This window comes from Equus caballus, chromosome 6 (assembly GCF_041296265.1).
Source record: "Equus caballus isolate H_3958 breed thoroughbred chromosome 6, TB-T2T, whole genome shotgun sequence".
In the NCBI taxonomy this organism is placed as follows: domain Eukaryota; kingdom Metazoa; phylum Chordata; class Mammalia; order Perissodactyla; family Equidae; genus Equus; species Equus caballus.
This window is the reverse complement of record NC_091689.1, coordinates 54,966,518-54,979,193: the sequence shown is the minus strand read 5'-3', so window position 1 is coordinate 54,979,193 and position 12,676 is coordinate 54,966,518. Positions and strand designations below refer to the sequence as shown.

Genomic DNA, 12,676 nt, shown 5'->3' with positions numbered 1-12,676 from the left:
AAGAACTAGTCCTTTGAGAAGATAAACAAAATTGACAAACCCTTAGCTGGACTCTCTAAGGAAAAAGAGAGAAGGCCCAAATAAATAAAATTAGAAATGAAAGGGAGAAATTACAACAGACACCGCAGAAACACAAAGGATTATAAGATAATACTATGAAAAACTATACGCCAACAAACTGGATAACTTAGAAGTAACGGATAAATTCTTAGATTCATACAACCTCCCAAAACTGAATCAAGAAGAAATACAGAATGTGAATAGACCAATCAGAAACAAAGAGATCGAAACAGCAATCAAAAACCTCCTAAAGAACAAAAGTCCAGGACCAGATACCTTCTCTGGAGAATTCTACCAACCATTCAAGGAAGACTTACTACCTATCCTGAAACTATTCCAAAAAATTGAAGAGGATGGAACACTTCCTAACTCATTCTATGAGGCCAACATCACTCCATTCCCAAAGCCAGAAAAGGACAATACAAAAAAGGTAAATTATAGGCCAATATCACTGATGATCACAGATGCAAAAATCATCAACAAAATATTGGCAAACAAAACACAATACATTAAAAGGATCATGTCCACAATCAAGTGTGCTTTATACCAGGGATGCACGGATGGTTCAACAACTGCAAATCAATGTGATCCACTACATTAACAGAATGAGGAATAAAAAGCATATGATCGTCTCAATAGAGTCAGAGAAAGCATGTGACAACATCCATTTATGATAAAAACTTTCACTAAAATGGGTATAGAAGGAAACTACCTCAACATAACAAAGGCCATATGTAACAAACCCACATCCAACATCATAGTTGCCAGTCAGAAACTGAAAGCCATTCTTCTGAGAACAGGGACAAGACATGGGGGCCCACTCTTACAACTCCTATTGAAAATAGTACTGGAGGTTTTGGACAGAGCAATTACGCTAGTAAAAGAAGTAAAAGGTATCCAAATTGGAAAAGAGGAAGTAAAACTCTCGCTCTTTGTGGACAACATGATTCCACATATAGAAAACCCTAAAGAATCCACCAGAAAACTATTAGAAATAATCAAGAACTACAGCAAAGTTGAAGAGTACAAAATCAACTTACAAAAATCAGTTGCATTTCTATACACTAACAACAAACTAGCAGAGAGAAGTCAAAAGTAAAATCCCATTTACAACTGCAACAAAAATAATGAAATTTCCAGGAATAAATTTAACCAAGGAGGTGAAAGACCTATACAAAGAAAACTATAAGACATTATTGAAAGAAATCAAAAATGACATAAAGAAATGGAAAGATATTCCATGCACATGGATTGGAAGAATAAACATAGTTAAAATGTCCCTATTAACTAAATCAATCTACAGATTCAACGCAATCCCAATCAGAATCCCAATGACATTTTTTATGGAAATAAAACAAAGAATTCTAAAATTTATATGAAACAACAGAAGACTTTGAACAAGCCAAGCAATCCTGAGGAAAAAGGACAAAGCTAGAGGTATCACAGTCCCTGACTTCAAAATATACTACAAAGCTATAGTAATCAAAACAGCATGGTACTGGCACAAAAATAGACATACAGATCAATGGAACAGAACAGAGAACCCAGAAACAAAACCACACATCCATGGACAGCTAATCTTCGATAAAGGAGCCAAGAACATACAATGGAGAATGGAAAGTCTCTTTAATAAATGGTGTTGGGAAAACTGGATAGCCACATGCAAAAGAATGAAAGTAGACCATTATCTTACACCATACGCAAAAATTAATTCAAAATGCATTAAAGGCTTGAAGGTAAGACCTAAAATCATAAAACTTCTAGAAGAAAATATAGGCAGTACTCTCTTTGACATCGGTCTTAGCAGCATCTTTTCAAATACCATGTCCACTCAGGCATGGAAACAAAACAAAAAATAAACAAATGGGACTATATCAGACTAAAGAGCTTCTGCAAGGCAATGGAAATCATGAACAAAACAAAAAGACCAGCCACCAACTGGGAGAAAATATTTGCAAGTCATATACGCAACAAGGGGTTAATTTCCAAAATATACAAAGAACCTATACAACTCAACAACAAGAAAACAAACAACCCAATCAAAACACTAGCAGAGGACAGAAACACATTTTTCCAAAGAAGATATACAGATAGCCAACAGGCACTTGAAAAGATGTTCAGCACTACTAATTATTAGGGAAATGAAAATCAAAACTACAATAAGATTTCACCTTACACCTGTCAGAGTGGTTACAATTAACAAGGCAAAAAATAAGAAACATTAGAGAAGATGTGGAGAAAAGGGAACCCTCATACACTGCTGGTGAGAATGCAAACTGGTGCAGTCACTATGGAAAACAGTATTAAGATTTCTCAAAAATTTAAAAATAGAAATACCATGCAACCCAGCTATCTCACTACTGGGTACTTATCCAACAAAGTTGAAATGAACAATTCAAAGAGATTTATGCACCCTACGTTCATCGCAGCATTATTCATAATAGCTGAGACATGGAAGCAACCCAAGCATTGGATGAATTGATAAAGCAAATGTGGTACTTATATACAATGGAAAACCCTCAGCCATAAAAAAAGATAAAATTATCCCATTTGCAACAACGTGGATGGACCTCGAGGGTATGATATTAATGAAATAAGCCACACAGAGAAAGACAAACACAGCATGATTTCACTCATATGTGGAAAAGAAACAAACATGTGGATAAAGAGAACAGATTAGTGGTTGTCAGAGGGGAAGGGGCTTGGAAGGTGGGTGAAAGAGGTAAAGGGGCACATATGTATGATGGCAGATAAAAATTAGACTATTGGTGATGAGCATGATGCTGTCTATACGAAAACTGATAAATAATAATGTACACCTGAAACTACACAATGTTATAAACCATTATGACCACAATAAAATAACTGAAAAAAAAAAAATACAATAAAAACACTTAAAAATCCAATGTGCAAAAGAAATCACAAGAAATATTAGAAAAGATCTTGAGACAAATGAAAACACAACCACAAAATACCAAATTTACGAAGAACTTTATGCAACAAAGGTAGAACTAAGAGGAAAGATTAAATGGTAAATCCTTTAAGAAAGATCTCAAATCAAAAACCTAACTTTACACTTCAAAGAACTAGAAATGAAAAACAAACTAAACTCAAAGTTAGAAGAAGGAAAAAAGTAATAAAGATTACAGCAAAAGTAAATGAAATAGAGAAATTAAAATCAATAGAAAAAGAAATCAGTGAAAGTAAATGTTGGTGTTTTAAAAGATCACCAAAACTTTACCTAGATTACCTAAGAAAAAGGAGGGAAGACATAAATAAAATCATAAAGGAAAGTGGAGTCATTATAACTGCTCCCACAGAAATAAAAATAATAGGAGACTAGTATGAACAATTACATGACAACAAATTTGATAACCTAGAAGAAACGGATAAACTCCTAGAAATAGACAACCTACCAAGACTGAATCAAGAAGAAATAAAAATGTGAATGAAACTAAACAAGTAGGGAGATGGAATCAGTAATCAAAATCATCCTACCAACAAAAAGAGCCAAGGACCAGACGGCTTCACTGAAGAATTTTATCAGACATTTAAAGAAGAATTAACAACTGTCTCTCTCAACTCTTCCAAAAATTGAAGAGAGACACTTCCAAAATCCTTTTAGGAAGCCAGCATTATCCTAATACCAGAGTCAAAGATACTACAATAAGATAAAACTATGGGCTGATATCCCTGATGAACATAGATGAAAAAGTCCTCAACAAAATACTAGCAAACCAAATTCACCAGTATATTAAAAGGATTATACAACATGGCTAAGTGAGATTTACCTTTATAATGCAAAAATAGCTCGACATATGAAAATCAATCAACATAATACACTACATTAACATAATGAAGTGAAAAAATCATGATTTTTTCTCAATTGTTGCAGAAAAAGCATTTGAAAAAATTCAACACCTTTTCATGATAAAAACACCCAACAAATTAGGAATGGAAGGAAACTACCTCAACATAAAAAAGACCATAGTCAAAATTCCATAGTTAACATCATACTAAATGGTGAATAAATGAAAGCTTTCCCTCTAAGACCATGAACAAGGCAAAGTTGCCCATTCTCTCCAAGTTCTGTTCAGCATTGTACTAGAAACACCTCACCAAAGCACTGAAGCAGGAAAATGAACTAAAATGTGGCCAAATTGGAAAGGAAGAAGTAAAATTATCTCTGTTGGGAGATAAAATGATCTTGTATTTAGAAAACCCTAAAGAGTCTATACCCACAAAAATGTTAGGACTAATAAATGAATTCAACAATGTTGTAGGATAGAAAAATCAATACACAAAAATCAGTTGTATTTCTATATACTAACAATGAACAATCTGAGAAAGAAATTAAGAAAATAATCCCATTAGAATATCATCAAAGAGAATAAAATATTTCAGAGTAAACTTAACCAAGAAGACAAAAAACCTTTACAGTAAAAACTACAAAACAGTGTTGAAAGAAATAAAAGACACAAAAAATGCAAAGACATCCCATGTTCATGGACTGGAATACGTAATACTGTTAAAATGTCCATACTATCCAAAGTGATCAAGTTTCAATGCATTCCCTAAAATCCCAAAGGCATCTTCTGCAGAAATAGAAAAAAGCATCCTAAACTTCATATGGAATCTCAAGGGACCCTAAATTGCCAAAAAAATCTTGAAAAAGAACAACAAATTTGCGGGCTTCATACTTCCTTATTTCAAGACATGTTACAAAGCTACAGGAATCAAAACAGTATGGTGCCAGCATAAAGACAGATACATGAACCAATGGAACAGAATAGAGAACCCAGAAGTAAATTCTCAGGTCTATGGTCAAATGAATCTTCCACAAAGGTGCCAAGGGTAAACAAAGGGGAAAGAATGGTCTTGCAACAAATGGTGCGAAAACTGAGTATCCAAATGAAAAATAACAAAGTTGGACCATCACAGCATACACAAAAATTAATTCAAAATGGATTAAAGACCTAAATCTAAGGTGTAAACTACAAAATTTCTAGCAGAAAACATAGGGGGAAGCTTCATTACATTGGATTTGACAATGATTTCTTGGATATGACATCAAAAGCACAGCCAACAAAAGCAAAAACAAAGGGGATTACATTAAATTTAAAAACTCCTGCACATCAAAGGAAACAACAGAGTGAAAAGAAAATCTGTAGAATAGGAGAAGATAAGTGCAAATCATATATCTGATAAGGGGTTAATATCCAGAATATATAAAGAAGTCTTACAACTTATAAACTAGAAAAGAAGTAGACTGATTAAAAAATGGGCAAAGGATCTGCACAGACATTTCTCCAAAGTAGATACACAAAATGGCCGATAAGCACATGAAAAGATGTCCGACATCACTAATTACTAGAGAAATGCAAATCAAAACTACAACGAGATAGAACCTCACATCCATTTGGATGGCCACTCACAAAACAGAAAATAACAAGCGTTGACAATGATATGGAGAAACTCTAACACTTGTGCTCCACTGGTGGGAGTTAACATGGTATGGTCAGGACAGAAATCAGTATGGAGGCTCCTCAAAAAAGTAAAAATAGAATTACCCTATGATATAACAATTTCACTTCTGGGTACCTATCCAAAAGACTTGAAACCAGGATCTCAAAGAGATACCTGCACACCGATGTTCACTGTAGCATTATGCACAAGAGCCAGGAGATAAAAGCAGCCGAAATATCCATCAATAAATGAATGGATAAAAACAATGTGTTATGTACATACAATGGAACATTATTCAGCCTTTAAAAAGAAGGTTATCCTGTCACATGCTACAACATAGATGAACCTTAAGGACATTATGCTGAATGAAATAAGCCAGTCACATAAGAACAAATACTGTATGATTTCACTTATGAGATATCTAGAGTAGTCAAAATCATGGAAACAGAAAAAACAATGAGGGGTGCCACGGGAGGCATTCTTCTATGGATACAGAGTTTCAGTTTTACAAGATGTGAAAGTTCTAGAGATCTGTTACACAAAAATGTTAACAGAGCTAAACTACTGAACTGTAGAATTAAAAATGGTAAATTTTGTTACATATTTTCACCACAATTAAAATAAGAATTTTTTAAAATGTGCATCACAAAATGAAAAACAATTTTAATGTAGGATTTAGATTTAATTTAAAACGTGACTGAGAATCAACTAGGTCATTGATTTTCATTAAGGATGAGAAATATTTTGACATTTCTTTTATAGTAAGAACTAGAAAGGATGAAAATTAGAGATACCAATCATAAGGGAGTAAAACAGATCACATTATGAATGTGGTCTTAATAGCAAACAGCTTATGAGCATTTTTTGCTCTTTTAGAAATTAAAATAGAAAATGTTTTAAGACAAACCTGAATGGTGGGATTTGTTTTTAACTGGTTAATATCAGAAGACCAAGGAGCAAATCTAAATAGAAGAAAAGTATTTAAAGTGTTATTGTTTTTTTATTAATTTTGATAAGGGAGAGAACTAAAGTTCTGAACATTCTTTCTATATCTCTCCTGTTTTTTTTTTCTTTTGTCCATATTTTTTTTTGAGGAAGATTAGCCCTGAGCTCACATCTGCCACCAATCCTCCTCCTTTTGCTGAGGAAGACTGGCCCTGAGCTAACATCCATGCCCATCTTCCTCTACTTTATATGTAGGACGCCTGCCACAGCATGGCTTGATAAGCAGTGTGTAGGTCTGCACCCGGGATCCGAACCAGTGAATCCCAGGCTACTGAAGCAGAATGTGCAAACTTAACCACTCTACCACCGGGCTGGCCCTCTCCTGTTTTTAAAACCTAGCAAGACACAGATATAAAATTATAGCGAATAGCATGATTAAAGGAAATTAGGAGGTGAAAGAACAAAATTCCTGAAACTTCTAGAAACCTCTCTCATAAGAAGAAAATATTAACAAGAATAGATAAAAAGATGTCCAATTTTGGAACTTAAAATTGGCCTTGCCCACAGGCTAACTAAGGAAGGAAGAGAATCTGAAAGACTGAAGACTACCTTGCAGTTTTTCTTTAACCACCACATGCCCTAATTGTACAAATTAAGCTTCCCCAAAGTTTAGGAATTACACAGTATTTGTTCCTTCCTTCCCTACTACTTGTAGGTCTCCACCACAAACCTTTCAGGGAGGGTAACACTTTCATCTTTATTCCTTAAAGGCTCTGCCTATGTCCTTTGACTAAATAAACAAGAATTGGAAAGTCATTTTGAGAAGAAATTTGACATGCACAAACACTGGAAAAGTACACACTGGGCAGCATGCCACTTAGTTCAGACACAAGGATGAAAGGAAAAAAGTGGAAATCCATACTGTATGAAACAACAGAAAAATGTCAAAGTCCTGTTTGGTTCCAGGCATAGCAAATAAAAAAGGCAAAAAAAATGGTTTACACCAATTTTCCAACATAAGAAATAAAATAGCTCAGTTTTTACATTATGACAAAGAAACAAAGCTGAGAAAGTGGAATTTAGAATCAGAGAATTAATTACATAACTGAAGACTATAATAGTAAAAAAATCTTTGGGTATGGCCAAATGAGGGTTGGTGAGATCAGTCTGTGTAAAACAAAGATAAAAACCAACTGGCAGTTGCTCAGGAAGAGAGAGAAACCAGAGCTTAAAAAAGTTAAGTAAAAACAATATAGAAATACAGAGATGGAGAACAGTTTAGTAGTCACCAGGGGACAGGGAGTGGGTGGGATGGGGAGATGGGCTAAGGTTGAAATTATAAAAGGTCAGTATGAGGGCGCCCCTTTATGGTGATGGAACAGTTCCTTATCTCGACTGTGGTGGGAGTTACATATACCTATACACGGGATCAAATTATGTAGGACAACATCCACACGCACACACAATGAATTCAAGTAAAAACTGCAAAAACCAGTAAGGTCTATAACTACTTAGTAGAATTGTGCCAATTTCTTGATTTTGATACTATACTGCAGTTATGTAAGATTTCACCACTGGGAGAAGCTGGGTAAAGGGTTCATAGGAGTCTATGTACAACTGTAGCAACTCCTGTGTGTCTATAATTATTTCAAAATAAATTTTTTTAAAGGTCAAGAAGATATGAAAATGAATCAACAGAAAAATCCTCTATGAATAAGGACTACTATTGAAATAATTATTACTGCCAATTACTACATGCCAGACAATGGAGCTAACAAGACAAAAACAAATGTAACTTGCTCAAGTGGAAAAAAAAAGAGAGAAAAGAAAGAAATTCAAATAAAAGCTATAATGCAATATACAACTGATGTATTAAAAAATATGTATTACATATTACAGAATAACTAAGGAAATAATAAAAAGCAAAAGTTAGACTACAGACTTGAGTTTGTGCTCTGCTACGATGTTTGGACTTAACTACATGGGGGAAGAAAGAGGCGAACAGGGCTACTCGAGGCAGTGGAAAGTAGACTAAAATACTTTGGAGGAAATGATAACAGACTAGACGAGGACACTGGCAAGAATTTAAAAAAAAAAAAAGAAATATGGTAAGACAAATCCCAAAATCATAATTTTAAAGATGGACAGAAAATACAGCTTCAAGAATGCTATAACATAAAATAGATTAATGTAAGTGTTGATATATGAACAGCAACTGAGGATTAGAAAAGGATTAATAATTAGTTCTAGAGCTGCAGCTCCAGAAACAACATAAAGGAAGCGAACAGTATGAAGGCAAATTTCAGACATACAATAAGGTAAGTTTCCATCTAACTTAGCTTTTCATAAGATTACCACTTAGAGCTTAATATTAATTATGCAAGAATAAAAATTCTTACTTCTTGTCTTTTCTTAAGATCTTCTTTGGCTGCTCCAAAGCGTTTGGTTAACCTGGCTATCTTGGCCTAAAAAAAGCAAAAACAAAACGGAAATCAAGTGGTTTATGGCGTTAAGAAGGAACCCACGCATACATAAGAAAGTCACAGATAACATGATCCTCAGAAAATAGCTAACAGCAAATAAGGGAAGTTGATTGTAAAATATACCCTTGGAAAATACAGAAAATCAATGAAAGCTAAAGTGACTCGAACTCAATACTCAGAAGTAAACACCCTTAATTTTAGGTTAGCTTTCTCCTCCTAGAACTATGCACGTTTGCTCACAAACCAGTACATTTCAGATTATCTCATCTTGTGTTTTTTGTTATTTTTTAACGCAGCTGTAACCACACTTTTCTCCATGAGAATTATGAGTAAGCATCTCTGTAAGTCATAAAAGATCCCTCATCAATACTACTTATGGCTATATGTGTAATATACTGAATCATTATTTATATATTCTGTTTTCTGGCGGATATATTCCATTTTTACTTCTCTTTGCAATTATCTAAAAGTATGTTTTGGGGGGAAGTATGGTCTGGAAGGAGTGGAAAAGCTAAACATTTGCTGATAATTTCTAATTTTATTACACAGTTACTACTGAATCCACAACAATGATAATTCTTAGCATTTTAAGACTTTCTTAGAAGTTACTACAGTTCTAATCTGACAAAGCATCAGATATATAAACCTAAAACTTATATATCTTTCTACTTAAAAAATAATAAAAATCATGGAAATAACCATTGGGATTTGCCTTACAATTTGACATCTCTGAAAAAGTGAAAATACATAAAATTTTTTCATGATTCAGAAAGCAACCAATCCCTAAACTAATACAGAAAGTTGTTATATAACTAATTCTCCATATATGTGAATGTTGACAATTATTTCTAGCTCTTATAAAATATCTATTTAGTACACAGAGAAGGAGCTAATAATTAAAAACAGGTTTTAATAAGAGTATGTGGACAAAAGTCATATCGCACAGTGAACCAATTATACTATTAAAAACTTAAAAATGACTTTAATCCCAAACTAGCCCATTTTAAAAATACATAAGGACAACTAATTTGAAAATCCACAAAAGTTTAATTTCCTGTTTCTACCAAGAAATTTATACCTTAAAAGTTACAGCAGAATAGAGAACTTCATGAACTTTCCTCTAAAGTCTGTATTACTCAATTCTATCCTCTCACTAAATTTTTTAATGTACAGGCATACCTCAAGAGACACTGCAGATTCAGCTCAAGACCACTGCAATAAAGCAAATCATTGCAATAAAGTCACACAAATTTTTTGGCTTCCCAGTGCCTATAAAAATTATGTTTACACCACACTGTAGTCTATTAAGTGTGCAATAGGATGATGTCTAAAAAAAAATGTATATACTTTAATTAAAAAGGACTTTATTGCTAAAAAATGCTAACCATCATCCGAGCCTTCAGCAAGTCATAATCTTTTCGTTGGTGGAGAGTCTTGCCTCAATGTTGATGGCTGCTGACTAATCACGGAGGTGACTGCTGAGGGCTGGGTGGCTGTGGCAATTTCTTAAAATAAGACAATGAAATTTGCTGCATTGATTGATTCTTCCTTTCATGAATGATATCTCTGTAGCATGTGATGCTAAGTGATAGCACTTTACCCACTGTAGAACTTCTTTCAAAATTGGAGTCAATCCTCTCAAACCTCGTCACTGCTTTATCAACTAAGTTTATGGAATATTCTTAGTTCTCTGTTGTCATTTCAACAATCTTCACAGCATCTTCACCAGGAGTAGATTCCATCTCAAGAAACCACTTTTTTGCTCTTCCATAAGAAACAACTCCTCATCATTCAAGTTATATCATGAGATTGCAGCAATTCAGTCACATGTTCAGGTTACACTTCTAATTCTAGTTTTCTTGCTATTTCTACCACATCTGCAATTACTCGTCCACTGGAGTCTTGAACCTCTCAAAGTCATCCATGAGGGCTGAAATCAACTTCTTCCCAACTCCTGTTAATGTTGACATTTTGACGTCTTCCCATGAATCACGAATGTTTTCAATGGCATCTAGAATGGTGAATCCTTTTCAGGTTTTCAATCGACTCTGCCCAGATCCATCAGAGGAATCACCAACTACGGCAGCTATACCCTAATGAAACATATTTCTTTAATGATAAGACTCAGAAGTCAAAATTACTCCTTGATCCATGGGCTGCAGAATGGATGCTGTGTTAGCAGTCACGAAAACAAATTAATCTTTTTGCACAGCTCCATCAGAGCTCTTGGCTGACGAGGTGCAGTGCCAGTGAGCAGTCATATTTTGAAAGGAATCTTTCATTCTGAGGAGCAGGTCTCAACAATTGGCTTAAAATATTCATTAAACCATGTTGTAAACAGATGTGCTGTCATCCAGGCTTTATTATTCCATTTACAGAGCATAGACAGAATAGCTTTAGCGTAATTCTTAAGGGCCCTAGGATTTTCAGAATGGTATATAAGCATCGGCTTCAACTTAAAGTCAACAGCCACATCAGCCCCAACAAGAGAGTCAGCCTGTCCTTTGAAGTGTTGAAGCCAGGCATTGACATCTCCTCTCTAGCTACGAAAGTCCTAGATGGCATCTTCTGCCAACAGAAGGCTGTTTCATCTACATTGAAAATCTGCTGTTTAGTGTAGCCACTTTCATGAATTTTCTTAGCTAGATCTTTGGGATAATTTGCTGCAGCTTCTACATCAGCATTTGCTGCTGTACCTTGCACTTTTATGTTATGGAGATGGCTTCTTTATTTAAACCTTATGAAGCAACCTCTGCTAGCTTCCAACTTTTCTCCTGCAGCTTCCTCACCCCTCTCAGCCTTCACAGGAATTAAAGACAGTTATGGCCTTGCTCTGGACTAGGCTTTGGCTTAAGGGAATGTCGTAGTTGATTTGCTCTTCTATCCAGACCACTAAAACTTTCTCCCTATCAGCAATACAGCTGTTTTTGCTTTCCTATCGTTCATATGTTCATCGGAGCAGATTTTAATTTCCTTCAAGAACTCTTCCTTTGCATTCACAACTTCGCTAACTGTCTGATGCCAGTGGCCTAGCTTTAAGCCTACCTTGGCTTTCAACACACCTTCTTCACTAAGCTTAATCATTTCCAGCTTTTGATTTAAAGTGAGAGACACGTGACTCTTTCTTTCACTTGAACACTTAGAGGCCACTGTCGGAATATTAATTGGCCTAAGTTTGATATTGTTGTGCCTTGGGGAACAGGGAGGCCCAAAGACAGGGAGAGAAATGGGGGAAGGGCCAATCAGTGAAGCGGTCAGAACACACACAACATTTATCGATTAAGTTTGCTATTTCACATGGGCATGGCTGGTGTTGCCCTAAAACACTAACAATAGTAATATCAAAGGTCACCCTAACAAATACCAGAAAACAATTTAAAAGTTTGAAATAATGCGAGAATTACCAAAATGTGACACAAGTACTCAAGTGAGCAAACGCTGTTGTAAACTTGACACCAATAGACTTGCTAGACACAGGATTGCCACAGATCTTCAATTTGTAAAAAAAAATGCAATGTCTGCACAGCGCAACAAAGCAAAGTACAACAAAAACGAGGTATGCCTGTATAGTAAATTTTTACACTACAATAAAAGGATCACAAGTCCTTTAAAAGTCTACTTTTATTTAATTGTGGAGTTTTAAAAAAAAAGCCACTGATACTAAAATTAATGATGATATGAAGTATAAGTATAATATAATGGAGCAAAAGACAACAATTTTG

At 34.8% G+C, this 12,676-nt stretch overlaps 1 protein-coding gene across 37 annotated transcripts in view; it reads right to left on the bottom strand.

Moving 5' to 3' along the window:
* ATF7IP (activating transcription factor 7 interacting protein) overlaps nucleotides 1-12,676 on the bottom strand; it is a 113,732-nt gene that overhangs the window by 36,481 nt on the left and 64,575 nt on the right. For all 37 annotated transcript variants that reach the window (XM_001501672.7, XM_070269952.1, XM_070269947.1 and 34 more), the window contains one exon: nucleotides 8,871-8,936. In XM_001501672.7, coding sequence (XP_001501722.4) covers nucleotides 8,871-8,936 — 66 coding nt within the window. The remainder of the gene's footprint in view (nucleotides 1-8,870; nucleotides 8,937-12,676) is intronic.